Source organism: Oncorhynchus keta, chromosome 36, assembly GCF_023373465.1.
Source record: "Oncorhynchus keta strain PuntledgeMale-10-30-2019 chromosome 36, Oket_V2, whole genome shotgun sequence".
Taxonomy (NCBI): Eukaryota; Metazoa; Chordata; class Actinopteri; order Salmoniformes; family Salmonidae; genus Oncorhynchus; species Oncorhynchus keta.
This window is the reverse complement of record NC_068456.1, coordinates 22,937,112-22,956,039: the sequence shown is the minus strand read 5'-3', so window position 1 is coordinate 22,956,039 and position 18,928 is coordinate 22,937,112. Positions and strand designations below refer to the sequence as shown.

Sequence of the window (18,928 nt, the reverse complement as noted above, 5' to 3'; positions counted from 1 at the left end):
GAGTGTTAACAGAGAGTACTCCTGCCAGTTTGAGTGTTAACAGAGAGTACTCCTGCCAGTTTGAGTGTTAACAGAGAGTACTCCTGCCAGTTTGAGTGTTAACAGAGAGTACTCCTGCCAGTTTGAGTGTTAACAGAGAGTACTCCTGCCAGTTTGAGTGTTAACAGAGAGTACTCCTGCCAGTTTGAGTGTTAACAGAGAGTACTCCTGCCAGTTTGAGTGTCAACAGAGAGTACTCATGCCAGTTTGAGTGTTAACAATTTGAGTGTTAAAGAGTACTCCTGCCAGTTTGAGTGTTAAAAGAGAGTACTCCTGCCAGTTTGAGTGTTAACAGAGAGTACTCCTGCCAGTTTTTGAGTACTCCTGCCAGTTTGAGTGTTAACAGAGAGTACTCCTGCCAGTTTGAGTGTTAACAGAGAGTACTCCTGCCAGTTTGAGTGTTAACAGAGAGTACTCCTGCCAGTTTGAGTGTTAACAGAGAGTACTCCTGCCAGTTTGAGTGTTAACAGAGAGTACTCCTGCCAGTTTGAGTGTTAACAGAGAGTACTCCTGCCAGTTTGAGTGTTAACAGAGAGTACTCCTGCCAGTTTGAGTGTTAACAGAGAGTATTCCTGCCAGTTTGAGTGTTAACAGAGAGTACTCCTGCCAGTTTGAGTGTTAACAGAGAGTACTCCTGCCAGTTTGAGTGTTAACAGAGAGTACTCCTGCCAGTTTGAGTGTTAACAGAGAGTACTCCTGCCAGTTTGAGTGTTAACAGAGAGTATTCCTGCCAGTTTGAGTGTTAACAGAGAGTACTCCTGCCAGTTTGAGTGTTAACAGAGAGTACTCCTGCCAGTTTGAGTGTTAACAGAGTACTCCAGGCCTGCTAGAGATCTGGTGGTGCTCAACGAGGGTGGTTTGTTAGGCTATATATTAGGCTATATTAAGACAGGGGCAGTACTGATGATAGATCATAGAATTATAATTTCTCTGAACACGGTGAGGTCACTGAGAGCATCTCTTCTTAGATGGATGAACATGATGCCATGAGCTGTAAAATCCAACTCTACTAAGCCATAAAAATCACATTGTCTATACTTTCCTACTGTCTAGACTGGTATATTTATATATACAGGGGCTGCAGAGTAGAATCTAGCTTCAATCATATCTTTATGGCAACCCAGGACAACACTGTGAGGCCGTTGGGGATGATGCGTGATTACTAGCTATCGGCACAGCTCTGACATCAACCGGACATTTAGGTTTAGCATGAGATTAGCCTCAAGCCACAAGCAGGCCTACATGCCCTAATAAACTGGATTCACTCATGTTTCAGATGTTAGGGCCATGGAAGAAATCCCTTACGGATTACGAGATTCCCAAATGAAATAAATGTTGTGGATTGCCGATGATGGTGATGATTCAAAGAAAAAAAAACAACCTCCAGCTTGAAGCTTTCGCATAACAACACACATCACACACATTCCTTTAAATCTTTCCATGATGAAGTCCAAGACAAAAACAACAACATCCACCTGAGGCTATGCTCTAGACATCTCAGCCCTCTGGCCCACAGTCTTTGTGTAGGTCTGCCAGCCTTAACCGAGAGGGGAACAGTCTCCCTGAGCCTCTAAAACAAGCTCCACTACTCTGGGGCTCAGAGTAGACACATGCAGCATTAAAGCCTCATATGTGGATGATTATTTAACGTTTGGATGATAGCAAAGAGGATCTGGGCTGTGAGTGTGCCATCCCCTCTTTAATGGCTTCTAAACTGGGCATGGGGTGGGGTCACATGATGCATGAGGCTCAGTTCCCCGAGGACCAGGCCCTGTGTGTGAATGGAGCTCTGTTCCCCTTAACGCAGTGAAAACAAAACGAGCGACTGCCTTCACAACACACCCCAAAGCAAAGCAGTGCTAAAGGGCGGCATAACACAGGTCCACTCATCAATTCATATTGATACTGAAAAGTGTAGGCCTATAAGTCATGTCTATTTTTGAGCTTGACGTGATGCTACACACATGGAACATGTTTGGCTGGCGAGAGCTCCAAACAGCTCTGGACTGTATGCGTGCCAACCCGAGACCACCAAATTAAAGTGTTCTAACATTCATTTGGCTTGAGTAGCCTAGAAGAGAGGCCTTAACAGAACTAATCTCAACAATACTGGCAAACCCAAAATGACTAAGTATCATTACTAGGAAACTAAAAATGCAATAAATCCCAACATCCTCTCCACATTATCGCTTAAAATGCAGCTTGGAATGTTTGTAAAATGACTAATTCCAGTGTGAAATAGAGTTAACGGGTTAGATCTCCAAATCGCCTTCTGGCCCATCACAGACTTGATGAATCACCAGACAGTGATTCAGTGAACTGGTGAGGATCACAGCTTCACAGTGGAATTCAGTGAACTGGTGAGGATCACAGCTTCACAGTGGAATTCAGTGGACTGTTGAGGATCACAGCTTCACAGTGGAATTCAATGGACTGTTGAGGATCACAGCTTCACAGTGGAATTCAGTGGACTGTTGAGGATCACAGCTTCACAGTGGAATTCAATGGACTGTTGAGGATCACAGCTTCACAGTGGAATTCAGTGAACTGGAGAGGATCACAGCTTCACAGTGGAATTCAGTGGACTGTTGAGGATCACAGCTTCACAGTGGAATTCAGTGGACTGTTGAGGATCACAGCTTCACAGTGGAATTCAGTGGACTGTTGAGGATCACAGCCTCACAGTGGAATTCAGTGAACTGGTGAGGATCACAGCTTCACAGTGGAATTCAGTGAACTGGTGAGGATCACAGCTTCACAGTGGAATTCAGTGAACTGGAGAGGATCACAGCTTCACAGTGGATTCAGTTCAGTGGACTGTGAACTGAGGATCACAGCTTCACAGTGGAATTCAGTGAACTGTTGAGGATCACAGCTTCACAGTGGAATTCAGTGAACTGGAGAGGATCACAGCTTCACAGTGGAATTCAGTGGACTGTTGAGGATCACAGCTTCACAGTGGAATTCAGTGGACTGTTGAGGATCACAGCTTCACAGTGGAATTCAGTGGACTGTTGAGGATCACAGCCTCACAGTGGAATTCAGTGGACTGTTGAGAATCACAGCTTCACAGTGGAATTCAGTGAACTGGAGAGGATCACAGCTTCACAGTGGAATTCAGTGAACTGTTGAGGATCACAGCTTCACAGTGGAATTCAGTGGACTGTGAAGTACCTGTGAGCGATGCATCCACCAATGATTACCTCATGCCCTGATCCCAATGACCAAAGCCTAGCTGAAGAAGGTATGATGTACAGCTGAGTGATGAAGATCCTGAAATAACATGACAAAGAATGAATAGCCTACTTTAGAAATAAAAAGTTATGCAATTTTAAAGTGAAAATTTCATGCACTCTTAGCATAATACTACAAAGTCATACCTAGGAAAGTGTTGGCAACTTGGCTCTAATCAATCAATCCTTCTGACGGAAACAACTCATGAGTATTGCTTCTTCCTACAAAACACCACCACAATACAGCATCGTACTGTAGTAACACCCTCTCCATGCCAACAACAGAACCCCCAACGGCTATTACCTCCCTATTTCATCGAGTGACTAGCGCCTACACATATTTAAGCAGCAGTGTGTCTAGACAGTCTATAAGTGCAATAGCAGAAACATTGGGACACATGGTATATACATGAGAGCGCTGACACTGTAAAAAACATATGAGGGGGGTAATCCCAGAGGAGTGGAGGTCTATAGCCTGACGCCGGAAGACTTTGAGATGAGTCAGCATGATCAGTAACTCAATAATGTTCCTCCTACCCTGATATTAAAGAGTGAAGCTACACTGCAGAAGCTTGACAGACAAAGCAATACCAAGCTACACACACACTAGTACATCACCACCATATCCGCTCTGCTGCCATGTGCTCACTATAGATGCTGCGGTTAACTCACTTAAATAGAAGCTAGAGAATTGATAACATTTCTAACATGTCCATCTGGAACGTGTGAGATTCAAATGGATAAATGAAAAAGCAGGAAAAGGAACAACTGGCAACACAGCAAAGAAAACCAAATCCATTTTTCAATGTGTCAATAACCAAGCGCCTTTTTCTAGACTTTGAACAGCCGCAGAGGATGTGGATGGTGAATGATTGGGACCTGGTATGTTAATATATATAAAAAATCTATGAAAATGTATGAACTCACTACTGTAAGTCACTCTGGATAAGTGTGTTTGCTAAATGTAAATCATTTGGTGGGTGCTAATTTTGTCCTAATATTATTTGCATATCCTAACTCCCCCTGAGACACCCTGGGAGAGTCGGGTTACGGCCAGGGTCTGCCATTATCAATAGCGACCCTGGAGCAATTAGGGATAAGTTCCTTGCTCAAGGGCACAGACAGATTTTTCACCTTGTCGGTTCTGGAATTTGATCTAGCGGCCTTTCAGTTACTCACCCACCGCTCTAACTGATAGGCTATCGGCCACCCATCCACCCGCCTGGCTTAGATTCAACCAGGCCCACCAGTCATTCAGGTTGATAACTAGCAGCACTGAAGAACCAGGGTGAACCTTAGCCAGGGCAGAGATAACAACTTAAGGCTGGATAGTAGGTAATCCAGAGCCTAGGAATAAGAAGTATGTGCTGAAGGTGGCTTCAAGCCAAGGCCTCACTAAGATGTCAAGGGGTCTGTTGACCGGCAATTGACCTTTAATCTGAGCGAATGTCTTTGCACTCTGCTTCTAAACACATCATTCAAGATCGTAAGACTGAGCCTTTCTTGTTTCAGCGGAGCGATTACTGGTGTTCCCTAATCAGCGAAAAAAGTGACACCAGAAAAAGACAAGCAGTGTTTGCTGACAGCTGGCCCACTCTGATCTACTAGTCAAGAACTGTTGTCATCCACACCAAAGGCCAGCCATCCATCCAATCTCAACCCTTGATGAAAGTGAATGAGGTAGTAATCAAGTGGATCTCAAACTGACAAGGCTCTGCTCATGTCTACTCCAACAACAAAACAACGCCACACAAAGGGAAAATGCCAAGGCGTTTCCAGTTAACTGGGTAGTTGATTGTGGGAGCTAAAGCCTCTCAACGACCATTGAGAGACTTGCTAGAAAAGGGCAGGAGGAACAGTGGGGGCTTCTAATGGACACTGGGCTGAATATATATATAATGAATCATGAGGTTAACACAAAGACAGGGAGGGCCAGGAAAAGACTGATGACACCCACCCTAGAAGCACAACACATTTATTGTTTTGTTGTGCTTGAGGCTACTGCTTCCAGCTTACATGCGGCTACTAAGGGACTTATTAAGGCTCTTGGCTCTGTGACAGATCATTTTGAAAGACATTTTGAGAGGGCCTAGCAGGGCTTTCTCAAGGCTAATGACCTGTCGATAAACAATGGCCCTGTTTCAATGAGATGTTCAAGGGATGTTTATATTGGATGTTCCAAGGTAATGGACATTCTTTCTACCCAAGTAGGACTGTTAACCAAACTTTGACCAAAGCCTTGGCCATCATCCTACTCTTCAATATGGTATTTAGCAAATATTTGTCTTACCTTTTAACTCTGGACTGGTGGAAATGAGCCCGTAAGTAAGCATTTCAGTGTAAAGTCTACACCTGCTTGCTGTGTTCGGTGCATGTGACCAATAACATTTGATGATGAGCATTGGGCTTATTGGAATGAGACTACGTAGTAAGCATTTCACTCTTAGTTCACACATGTCCTTTACGAAGCATGTGATGAATAAAATTAGATTGTATTTCAGTTGCTGCTATGAGACTTGCTGAGCTGCAGATGATTATAGAAAGACCAATGACAGAGACTTAAGTTGTGGGAAATCCTCTCTTCACTGAGAATGTGATGCTTGATAACTCCCACACCTTCAACTCCAAGCATTCCAGCAGTTTATGTTGTGCATGCTGGATCTCGTACTACCTGATCATCATTCAGAGTGCCAAGACACACTGAGACGACCAATTATCTCTTCCAGCAGCAACGCCTTCAGCAGAAACACCAAATTATCATGGCTGAAATTCTTTGTTGCCCTCTATGTGAAGTACTAAGTGTGTTCCCTCTTAACTGCGAGGTTGGCAAAAAGCTGCTGGACAGATGTGCTGACTGCTAGATAAGCTTTCCATGCTAGAGGTATCACTGCCAACCCTGGTTCAATTCCAGGCTGTATCACAACCGGCTGTGATTGGGAGACCCACAGGGCTTCGCACAATTGGCCCAGCGTCGTCCGGGTTAGGGATTGGCAAGGGTAGGCCTTCACTGTAAATAAGAATTTGTTCTTAACTGACTTGCCTCTCACTCAACATAAACAAAACAAAGGAGATGATGGTGGACTTCAGGAAACAGCAGAGGGAGCACCCCCTATCCACATCGACGGGACAGTAGTGGAGAAGGTGGAAAGTTTGAAGTTCCTTGGCGTAAAAAGGTTAAATAAAAAATACATGTAGGATAGTAAGACCAAAGCCCCTCCCCTCTGCAATCATGGCATATACCAGATCGTCAGCAGGAAGCCCCCCCCCTTCCCTCTGTCCATCAGATTAATTGGAAGTCTCTCATTACTTGAGCAGAATGGAAATGATTAACTGTGCTCTGAGATTACTCTCACATGCAAGAACATGATATGATCTAATGCAGTAAAAACCTCAGCTGAGCAGCAAAACAGAGACACTACAGGCAGACAGCTTTTAAAGTTACTATAGTGGGGAAGTAACTCCTAATTTTGTGTCCGTTTTAATACTGTTCGGAGCCTTCACAAAACTGAAGCCAAAATACATCCCGGATCTTCATTAGTGAAAGCGTGAGACCCACATCAGTGTTTCAGCTCTAAACCTTTGACTGTCTGCATGCAGCTCCCGTCCATTTATAGAATCCTCTGTGACATCTGGATGGAGGTCCCTGTCCCACATCACACCAACCACAGACATCTTCAAATATGTGTGTTTATACTTATTTTCCAATGTGTGTGTGTGTTTATAGGGTAGTTTAAATGTAAGTGTGTGTGTGTGTGTGTGTGTGTGTGTGTGTGTGTGTGTGTGTGTGTGTGTGTGTGTGTGTGTGTGTGTGTGTGTGTGTGTGTGTGTGTGTGTGTGTGTGTGTGTGTGTCCAAGGCAGTCTTCACTGAAACTTGTCTTGCTGACAAACCTCAGAAACAAATACGTCATTGATCCCAAATAGCTAGGAGACACATGGTTTCAACAGCTCAGCACAACGAACCAGACCTCAGCACCAGATGCACTCTATCATTTTTCCATTAGAGCTTCAGTGTTCACTGTACACTCACCTGGTAATAGGACTTGATCTGTCGGATCAGGATGGAGAGGTTTTGTATGCGCAGTGTTGAGTCATTGTTCACTTTCTTGTTGGTTCTTTGAACAGTGGCTTTAGGATTTCTATGGGGAAGAAACAGATGAGAATAACAGCAGAGATGAGACAAATCCATTTGGAACTGTAAATTGTGCTGTCTGTTACTCATTCAAATGCTGCATTAGCAATACTGTGATAAGTGAGTCAGTAATCAGGTTGCCATCCAACCTTTTTTTGCAAGTATACTGAACAAAAATCGAAAATGCAACAAGCAACAATTTCAAAAATTCATATAAGGAAATCAGTCAATTAGAATAAATAAATTAGGTTTCTAATCTATCGATTTCACATGACTGGGAATACAGATATGCATCTGTTGGTCACAAATACCTTAAAAGGAAGGTAGGGGCGTGGATCAGAAAACCAGTCAGTATCTGGTGTGACCACCATTTGCCACATCTCCTTCATACACGTCCATCCAGAGCATCCCAAACATGCCCAATGGGTGACATGTCCAGTGAGTATTCAGGCCATAGAAGAACTGGGACATTTTCAGCTTCCAGGAATTGTGTACAGATCCTTGCGACATTTGGCCATGCATTATCATGCTGAAATATGAGGTGATGGTCGCGGATGAATGGCACGGCAATGGGCCTCAGGATCTCGTCACGATATCTCTGTGCATTCAAATTGCCATCGATAAAATGCCATTTTGTTTCTTGTAGCTTATGCCTGCCCATAACATAACCCCACTGCCACCATTAGGCACTCTGTTCACAACATTGACATCCGCAAACCGCTCGCCCACACAACGCCATAAACGTGGTCTGCAGTTGTGAAGCTGGTTGGAAGCACTGCCAAATTCTCTAAAATTACGTTGGTGGCGGCTTATGGTAGAGAAATTAACATTAAATTCTCTGGCAACAGCTCTGGTGGACATTTCTGCAGTCAGCATGCCAATTGCATACCCCCTCAAAACTTGAGACATTTGTATCATCTCTGAAAATGCTGCGAACATGAAGGCTGCTTGGTCTAAAGTGGAGGAGTCCTACCCTCACATCACACCCACTGGCTGTGCTGCTCATGCATTAAATCTGCTCCTCAAGGACATTATGGCACTGAAAACAATGGATACTCTACAAGAGAGCCAAGGAAATGGTTAGGTATGTGAAGGGTCATCAAGTTATAGCAGCAATCTACCTCACCAAACAAAGTGAGAAGAATAAGAGCACCACATTGAAGTTGCTCATCAACACCTTTTGGGGTGGTGTTGTCATCATGTTTGACAATCTCCTGGAGGGGAAGGAGTCTCTCCAAGAAATGGCCATATTACAGTCTTCCGATATGGACAGGTTCATCAAGAGGGTTCTCCTGGATGATGTATTTTGGGAGAGTGGTAAGCAGCCTGAAACTCCTGGAACCTATAGCAATAGCCATTGCACGGATTGAGGGAGACAATGCCATCCTGTCTGATGTTCAGACTCTGCTTGCAGATGTAAGAGAAGAAATCCATACTGCCCTGCCCACCTCACTGTTGCTCCAAGCAGAGGAAACTGCAGTTCTGAAATACATCAAAAAGCATGAAGACTTCTGCCTGAAGCCCACACATGCCGCAGTGTACATGTTGGACCCCAAATATGCTGGCAAGAGCATCCTGTCTGGTGCAGAGATCAACAAGGCCTATGGTGTCATCACTACCATGTCTCGCCACCTTGGCCTGGATGAGGACAAGGTTCTTGGCAGTTTGGCGAAGTACACTTCCAAGCAAGGGCTTTGGGATGGAGATGCAATATGGCAGTCGTGCCAACATATCTCATCAGCCACCTGGAGGAAGGGACTTTGTGGATCTGAGGCTCTTTCCCCTGTTGCCTCCACCCTCCTCCAAATCCCACCAACATCAGCCGCCTCAGAGCGCAACTGGTCCTAATTTGGGAACACACACACCAAAGCACACAACAGGCTGACTGATACAAGGGTTGAAGTGGCCATCAAAGGCTTTTTGAGCCTGACAACGGGCCATCCTCAACAAGGTTGGAAAGTGACAGTGAAGATGAGGCCTCAGAGTCTGATGTTCAAGAGGTGGACATCGAGGAGGTCCAGGGAGAAGACATGGAAGTCTGAGAGGAAGACAACCAAAGCTTTAGTTTCTAGACTATCATTTTACTATAATTTTACAGATGTATGTTGAAAACATTTTTGGGAGATGCGATGGATCATTGGGGATCATTCAACATTCCCTTTCTTTTGTTGTTCAGTGAAGAGTCAACTCTAATTAAAGTTCAACGTAATAAATAGTTTTAAAAATGTCTTTTGGAAGGATTTAATCATTTTAAATTATGTCTACTTATGATAAGGTAAAATGTTTATGTTTCTGTCTCCATATGTTATCGTAAATATATCCAATGCAAAAAACATAACATTTAAATGGTATTAATATGAATTTGCATACATTTCCGTTAATTCCCATATATTCCCGTTAATTCCGACGGAAAGTTTCCACCTCAAATCAAATCAAATCAAATTTATTTATATAGCCCTTCGTACATCAGCTGATATCTCAAAGTGCTGTACAGAAACCCAGCCTAAAACCCCAAACAGCAAACAATGCAGGTGTAAAAGCACCTCTGAATATTCCCCAAAATGTGCAACCCTACTTAACGCTACAGCATACAATGACATTCTAGACGAATCTGTGCTTCCAACTTTGTGGCAACAGTTTGGGGAAGGCCCCTTCGCCCAACATCAGTGCCCGACCTCACTAATGCTCGTGTGGCTGAATGGAAGCAAGTCCCCGCAGCAATGTTCCAACATCTAGTGGAAAGCCTTCCCAGAAGAGTGGAGGCTGTTATAGTATCAAAGGTGTGACCAACTCCATATTAATGCCCATGATTTGGGAATGAGATGTTCGACGAGCAGGTGTCCACATGTGGTGTACCTGAAATTCAATAAAGTGGAATTGAACGATTGAACACCAACAAGACATAAGTATAGGAATATACTGTAATCTCATCTTTCTTCACAGACCACATGACCGAACAAACCATCAAAATTGCTGATTCTCTCCTTTACTGCCTGTCAGTTCAGACCTGCGCTTTGATGATCATCAACCAAAGGTTTTGGACCAACATGGTTTTCGAGCTGAGAGATTCAGACATGCAGGCCTCCTTCACTGGTCAGATGTCTCTGGATACTCTCCTCTGACCACCTTTCTCACTGAAGCCCATCTGATGGTGCGACCATGCAGCGCTGCACTAATCTACTGGACTAGTCTGGAGATCTTAAAGCTTTGCTGATAAAGACTATGCATGTCCCAATGTTGGAGGACGGCACGATTATTCTTTATGACAAAATATCTCATTAGTCGCATGGCCATTTAACCCATTAATGGCATGGTTATTAAATCTATAGTAAACAGGGTTGTGTGTATACATGCGTGTGTGCTTGTGTGCATGTACGTCAATACACGCCTGCATCTGCGATCCAAACTTTTTGCATTGATGTCTAACACAACCTCATGTGTATATGGCTGATTTCAAATGAACCTTGACACAATTTCTTCCCTCACCATTAACTCTGTTCTAGATAATTCCACGAAAGACCACTCTACTCAGTAAGAGATAAAACGGTCTTTAAATGAGTCTCCGTCATAATACCCATGATTGAAAAAAGAGGCCCGTTGCCAAGCAACTGCAAAATGTAATAAACTAGTTTCAGGCGTCTTCCTAAAATCCCGTGTTGATAAGGATAAGCAGTAGGGCATAGAAAAAAAATAAAAGGCCCAATTCATGAGACCAGGGAGCTTCATTGAACTATGAACTCAGCTAAATAAAAAATGACAACAATAATGATTTTTAATGAAAGCCACCATCCCTGAGAACTGACTTGTCTATACAGCGGATGTGTTGAGGCCTTTTGATCAGCTGTGCTCCCACACACACTGCCGCCTCAGTCTTGCAAATCAGAAAGACAGGGTCCTCTTTAACAGTGCTCTGAATGGCACTGGCCACGTGACCCTGCCGCTCATTCAGAGCCCTCTAGAGGAACCCTGTGGGGGGTCGTCTTAACCCCTTAATTAAATAGCATGGCGGGAGCTGTAATCCTGTCAGGCCGAGCTCTGGTTGCACAGAGAGGAAGCTGGGGAATGAGGATGCTAATTTAGTAACTCACATCTCTATACATCACAGGGCCAGAAACACACAGCCAATTCAATGTGCCATGAAAACACAATCCCAATCCTGCCACGGCTTATTTTTTGGGGCTGAGGCCTCCCCCCCACACCCTCATTGGACAACATCCCCCCCAGTGTTACTGGCTGCAGGCGCCTGAATAGGGGCCTTTGTGAGGTCGACAAAATCTAAATACTGTACCACACTGATTAAATAGGCTTTGAAAAACGGAGAGTCAAAGCACAAGTCAATAGTCAATGCAGGGCACAATACCGCCCGGGGGATCCTACGTACGCTGCGCTGGGGAGTAACCTACTTCTGACACGCTGCATCAAAGTCAGTGGGGGCAGAGGGTAGAGCAGGGAACGGCTGCCCAGTGAGCCTCTCAGTCCAAACTAGAGTTGGGCGGTACCCAGAGTTTCATACCGTTACTGTACCATACCGGGGTATACCATATTACAGGAAGTTCACACAAAGGGGCGCTATTTCAACAAAAAATACACACCATTTAGGGGGCAGGGATCTTGACACAGGCGGGGATTGCATGTCTCTGTTGTATCCAATAAACTTGATCTTGACGTCTAGCCACTTAGCTAGCAAGTTAGGAAACCAAATAAAGCTGGAGCCCTGAGCTGGGTATAATTTATTTCACACATCTTAGATTTCTTATAGTTATACTTAACTTATAGTTAGTTATAAGCAGTGATTTAACCCCCAACAACAGTATTGAAAATGATACTGTCTGTATTTCAAAATACCCCTGTTTACGGTGTATATATAAGCCTCGTTCAAAACCACACTAGGGGAGGAGGAGTGATGACTTCTCAGCCACTTGGACGGCTAACTAGCGGAATTCCCAGAGACTATGCAGGCAGGAAGACAGTGAAGCAGAATGACTGTGTGTGTGTGTGTGTGTGTGTGTGTGTGTGTGTGTGTGTGTGTGTGTGTGTGTGTGTGTGTGTGTGTGTGTGAGTGAGTGAGTGAGTGAGTGAGTGTGAGTGAGTGAGTGAGTGAGTGAGTGAGTGAGTGAGTGAGTGAGGAGTGAGAGTGAGTGAGTGAGTGAGTGAGTGAGAGAGAGAGAGAGAGAGAGAGAGAGAGAGAGAGAGAGAGAGAGAGAGAGAGAGAGAGAGATGGAGCTGCTGTAGTGCTTTGCCATCGTTTCATGTTCTTGTGTGTGCATTTATTTTGTCAGCTCTCAGCCCCTTACAGATAGCACCGGTATCACGGCAATCTACTGAAATATACTCTCTCTACAGGAGAGCACATACATGGTATATCATCCAGGGAGAGGGAACGGCGGCAGTAGGTACTGTAGCTCGGCCTTATTTTCAAGCGCTTTAATGGATAGTTTTTTCTCTATGGAGCTTTGTGTCATTGCTGTACATTTCCATTGGGCCTTTCCTATTCCTGTGAGTCTCTGCATGGCCTGGTTAAAGCCGAAGCCTTTCAAGATCACAACAGCTGTTTCCTGCATGTATGACTCACATGGCTTTTTACAGCTCAACATCCTCAATAGTCTAGTGACATCAGACATGTCCCCTGTTTACGTGACCATTCAAAGACAGAACAAACCATAGGTAGAGAGATAGGGAGATATGTCTCGGTTCAGGCACATAGATGGTAAGTAGTCTAGGAAGAGAGGGAGATCTGTGGCAAATAACTGCCAAGTTAAATGGTGGAGGATGCAGCATCTTCTGTCTGTCTACCTATCTGGCTGGCTGTATATCTGGCTGGCAGTCAGTAGCCTATGACTGAAGCATTTGATCTCCAAGGATAAAGAACCCAGCTGTGGAGAATTCAGCAGATACACACCAGCCATCCAGCAAGAATACAAATTATACCCCTTCTACCGAAGCAGGGGAGAGAACAAAAGCAGGAGGCGTGCTGCTCAGTGAAAACACAGGGGGAGAGTGTGCAGAGAGGCGTGTTGTGTCTGGTTCATCAGTGTGCAGAGAGGTGGTGGTGCTGACACTGTTGCATCTTATAACCCGTTTTTCCAGGTGAAAGAAACCATGTAGGGGTGTGAATTGGGGGGCTGCTGGAGATTTTAATCCTATCTGGATTAAGATAATGAAACTGTTGTCATTCCTCTAAACTGTGTTAAGTGGTCATGTCGGGTTGGGAGTGGGCCGCGCTTGGTCGGTGCTTTTGTCCTGACGGAGGTGTTGAGAGAGGGGCTCAGGAACACAGGTTAGGTGGTTTCCTTACAAATGCTGCATGGCTTCAGGTGTAATTCACGTGTGTATGTCACACATGCTCAATAGTCTCATTGATTTTAGCTTCATGGACTTTGAGGTGATTGGATATGAACACTGAAATGGGAGATATTAATACTAACAATATCACTTCCAGAATGAGGGGGATGTAGTATGGCCTTGATACATAAATCTATCTTCAATGCTTCTAGCTCGGAATTGGCCACAATTTGACGTTGAGGTCAACCTTTGCAGACACTATGAACATGCAGCCAGTCACCTTATTCCAAATGTTGACCTAAACCATTGTAATTTATTATGCATGTACAACCAGATTATTTTTTTTACCACTGTGATGAGAAGAGGGAAATTACAGTTCTGTCCAGTCTGTGCTTCACCCAAACAGGTCGCTGAAGGGAGGTCTAATTGGCTGGGCAGTAGTGACTGAGGGGCAGAACAGAGACACCACGCCATCTGTGCCTCCAACTAGCCGTTAGATTATCCAGCCGGGCTTCCTGGACAACTGACGTCTGCCTGCCTCCCTGTCAACAGCTTGCAGAGAGAGCTATTACAAAATAACATACATACAGCTACTTAAATAATTTGGAGACCCAATCTGTGTACAGTATGTGATGAATCACACACATTCATTATTCAACAGGAGATGCTTCAAATGGTAGTCAGGCAAACTCAGAATTTGGACAACAAGCTCTACAACTTGTTTTATGTTAATTTCATGCAGTACATGATGCATCCTCTACTAGAAAGATGTGCAAAGCTAAAAGTCTTCACAGCCCTGTGATAGAAGGATGATTGCTGTATGCCTTGTAGAAGTGCATTTTTAAATGGATAGTTTTAATCTTCTCTCGATAATGGCTGCTCATGGGAAAGACTGAGCCCCCCTTTACGAGGCTATATTGATCACAGGCAGGTCAATATCAAGTATGCCTACCATTACGCCCACAATAACAGCACTCTGCAGGAGTTTCAACACAGACACAGGCAGTGAGAGGGTTGGCATGTGTGGCAAAGCCATTAGCTTTGCAAACCTCTGGGCGGTTAATAATGCTCCCTGCTCCGCATGTGTTCCGAATTCAGCATCATTGCAGACATCATCACATTTGGTAGCTATGACCTGTTGAACAGGCTGAATGAAGCCATATGAGCTGAACCAAATCAAACAGTAACCTGGTTAATATGAACTACATCTACCCTCACAACAATTATATTATACAACTAAATGGACCACTGGAGGCACTGCATTTTGATAGGGGCCAATCAAATAAATCACAGAACATGCAGGACTAAAATAAGATGATCCAGCTAAAGGTAAATGTTTACCAGTAAAAGATGACATTTAAAAGAGCCAATGTAAATGAAACTGTTGTAACTAAACATGTAGCCGTCATAAACTGAGACAAAGACCTGATTCACAACAGCTTCTGACAACGTGCCCTCTGTGTGAGAGTCTTGCTGGGCAGACTAGTGCCAACAGCTGCCCAAAAATGTACTACACACACACACACACACACACACACACACACACACACACACACACACACACACACACACACACACACACACACACACACACACACACACACACACACACACACACAAAGCTAGGATGAAATGACTGGCCTGCCCCAACATCCTGCTGACCAACAAGCACAGCTGAACTACAATTAATTAAAAATGAAAACTGTTCTTGAGCTGAGAATCAACAATTCCAAATATGAGGCTTTGACATGTTATATTGGCAATTGTAAACTAGTCCTACTAGTATGACGACTGGGGTAATGGAAATGAATACAGCACCAAATTTGCTGAAACAGAACCAAGTAGGGTTTGCAAGGTCATTGACAACCCAGTAAGACTAGAGAGCCTAGGACAGTGTTGCCAAGGCAGCATGAGGCCAGATCGTAGTAGGCCTACCTGAAAACTGTGAGATAATTGGCACAGTAGAGTTTAGACCTGTTAATAGAATGCATGATAAGTAACAAGCTTACAGTGAGCAAGGAGAGAGTGCTCTACAATAACACAAAGGAAATTCATGTGATGTTTGCCTTCTGGTTTTGAAGTCAAAGGGCGATAATGTCAATAATAAATGTCAGAGGCACTGGTTAATTGGATTAGAGGTGTCGTTGTTATTCTACACGTACAGGATTAATACGCCAAAATGGACACACTGTATCATGCACCTAGCCCAGACAAAAGCATGGGTGGAGACCGCCTTCTTATTTATCGTGCGTGTCTGTGATCATGGCAGAGATTGACGGATTCTTCATTTTGAATCTTCACCAGGGGTCGGCTGGGTGATTGAGGCAGAATAGCCGCCCTCCGTACAATTCTAGCAGGCAAGAAGAGCACGCGCCAGGGAGTCTTCCAGGAGGCTGCAGATGACACTTCACGTTCTGACATTTTTTGTGACTGACTGCTCGAGTGGAAGATAAACTGATGCCGACTCGAGCCATCGATACAGAACTCAAGGTGGTGGAACTGACTGCATAAAATACCTACAATTCACACTGATTTCATTCTGATTTACACCCCATCCTTGCATCGTTGGTTGACATATTTCACTAATGAAATGTGTCATTCTAAGGAATTAATAAAAACATTGTTTGAATTTAAGTCCTGAATTTGTATCAATAATCATTTATGTGTGCATGGGTGTTTGCGTCGACTGTAACCTACAGTGCAGGGCGAACGTTGACCAATGGATCAGAGAAGCATGCGTGGCCATTCATTAATTGATTCGTGTGAAGAGAGTACCCATAAAAGACAAATACGCTACTACTTACATCTCAAGCATGATCTCGTTTAAATAAATGCCATCCACTAATTCAATGTATTCCGATAGTTTGGTGCCATCGTTTCCAGATGAATGCCCAGCCGCCTTAACCTGAAAAATAGGACAATACGCCAAATATGTCAGCAAAACCAAATCACTTTTAACTTAGCATTTATTTTTGATACCCAGATTAATTAGGAGACTCAAATTCCATGAGAATAGTTAATTAGGGTGCCTTACCCAGGCGACCAAAGGCGTGAGCAGAAATTGCTCCAGCAACGGCATAAAAACCTCGCTTCCCATTTCCTTGTGGTGGACAGCAACAATTCCAGAGAATATTAATTCAATTGTATTTCTGCTTGTCGGGGAATATTCTCAACGTCGGTTTTCACCCCTCTGAACACGACCTTAATTTAGACGCCGTTCATGTGCTTGGTTTAATTAAACATACACTCATTTCGCCGATGAAGAACAAATGTCCATAGACGTCCGGTTTTGCTGAAAAATGTAATTAATCCACAATTCTCGGACCAGCAGCTACCTTAGATTGTCTTGCTACTTACTTACTAAAGGACAAGGAATCCATCAAAAAACATTAAACCATTGAATCCCATCTAGTCTGTGCCTGTAAAGGCAGCTGACCTATCTACAGCTAAATAATGTGCTAAACTAAGACATTAGACCTGTATTGGTAGGCTAATAATATAGAAAATGGTCCATGAAACAAAAATCTAACGTTGAATGATGACGAAGCACAGAGCTATAAACATTAACTGCTTTCCTCCAATGGACGTCGAGTTAGAATATTCTGTAAAAAAAAATGTGTATATATATGCTCTTCCCATCACGTTCCTTTAAGTCTTGAAGGTTGCATTTTTCCCCGCATAAAGCCAACGATTGTTCCAATTATATATATGCCAGAGATGTCCTTCTCCTATCACTTAGTCACTTGGCTGGAAAAGGGGAATAACGGCTGTATAACCTACTACTGGGTGATTTGAGTCTACTGATGGAGCTCTGCTCTCGACGAAGTATCGCCCCCCTCGACTCCGTTTCCATTCCAGCCTCCTCGTTCACCCGTAGAGGACGTGTCTTCTTCCGCCAAAAATCAAATGCGCTCAAGAAAATAGGGCGCAAGCACATTGTCAGATAGAACAATGAGCTAGTTAGTTCTTTGACGTTGTCATGGACATTTCCCCATCCACATGAAATGCACTATGTTGTATGTAGACATAGAGACTAGATTATCAGGGCATAACCTCAAATGTATTATGTTAGGTTGATTCACATTTTATGTGTCAGCTTTGTCAGTGATTATAGGTAAAGTGAGTCTGTCACTAGGCCTATGCATTGTGTGCAGCCTATGTAGGTTATGGGTTGTACTCATATAATAAATTATCTCAAACAAGACTAGAAAAATAATTTGTGTTAACACATAAAGACCAATAATAATGTCCATACAAGGAATGAAAGTAAAATGAAATAGCTGCCAAGCAGTGACTGATTATTCATTGAATTTACAATGGTTGAAGGCATTTCAGTGACACCTTGTGGATATCATACAAAATGTGCACAACGAGGAGGATGAATCGAAGGTTTGTTCCCATACATAACCTGCAACATGTAAGACTACATGCAAATCCCCGCTGCAACTTCAAAAACAAAATCTAGGGACAGCACAGCAGCACACCATATGCAACTTTATGAACATATTCAATCTCTCCCTATCCCAGTCTACTGTCCCCACTTGCTTCAAAATGTCCACCATTGTTCCTGTACCCAAGAGAGTAAAGATAACTGAACTAAATGACTACTGCCCGTAGCACTCACTTTTGTCATCATGAAGTGCTTTGAGAGGCTAGTTAAGGATCATATCACGTCTACCTTACCTGACACCCTAGACACAATTCAATTTGCTTACCGCCCCAATAGATCCATAGACGATGCAATCGCCATCGCACTGCTCTATCCCATCTTCACAAGTGGAATACCTATGTAAGAATGCTGATCATTGACTATAGGTCAGCTTTCAACACCATAGTTTCTTCCAAGCTCATCATTAAGCTCGGGGCCCTGGGTCTGAATCCCGCCCTGTGCAACTGGGTCCTGGACTTCTTGATGGGCCGCCACCCAGGTGGTGAAGGTGGGAAACAACACCTCCAATTCACTGATCCTCAAGGGGCCCCACAAGGATGCGTGCTCAGCCCCCTGCTGTACTCCCTGTTCACCCATGACTCCAACTCAATCATCAAGTTTACAGACGACACAACAGTAGTTGGCCTGATTACCAACAATGACAAGACAGCCTACAGGGAGGGAGGAGGTGAGGCCCCTGGCAGAGTGGTGCCAGGAAAATAACATCTCTCTCAACGTCAACAAAACAAAGGAGATGATCTTGGACTTCAATAAAGAGCTGTAAATCTGGATTCCTACAAATCAGCCGGGCTAGA

At 43.9% G+C, this 18,928-nt stretch overlaps 1 protein-coding gene across 6 annotated transcripts in view; it reads right to left on the bottom strand.

The window, feature by feature from the left end:
- Positions 1 to 17,549, bottom strand: part of LOC118369417 (girdin-like) — a 92,821-nt gene extending 75,272 nt beyond the window's left edge. For 3 of the 6 annotated variants that reach the window (XM_052498673.1, XM_052498674.1, XM_052498676.1), the window contains exons 1-3: positions 16,719 to 17,548; positions 16,489 to 16,589; positions 7,301 to 7,409 (exon numbers count right to left, since the gene is read on the bottom strand). In XM_052498673.1, the coding sequence (XP_052354633.1) occupies positions 7,301 to 7,409; positions 16,489 to 16,589; positions 16,719 to 16,781 (273 nt within the window). In that variant the 5' untranslated portion in view covers positions 16,782 to 17,548. Of the gene's footprint in view, positions 1 to 7,300; positions 7,410 to 16,488; positions 16,590 to 16,718 lie in introns of all 6 variants that reach the window. The other 3 variants (XM_052498677.1, XM_052498678.1, XM_052498675.1) reach the window with 2 other exon arrangements.
- Between the last annotated feature and the right edge of the window lie 1,379 nt (positions 17,550 to 18,928).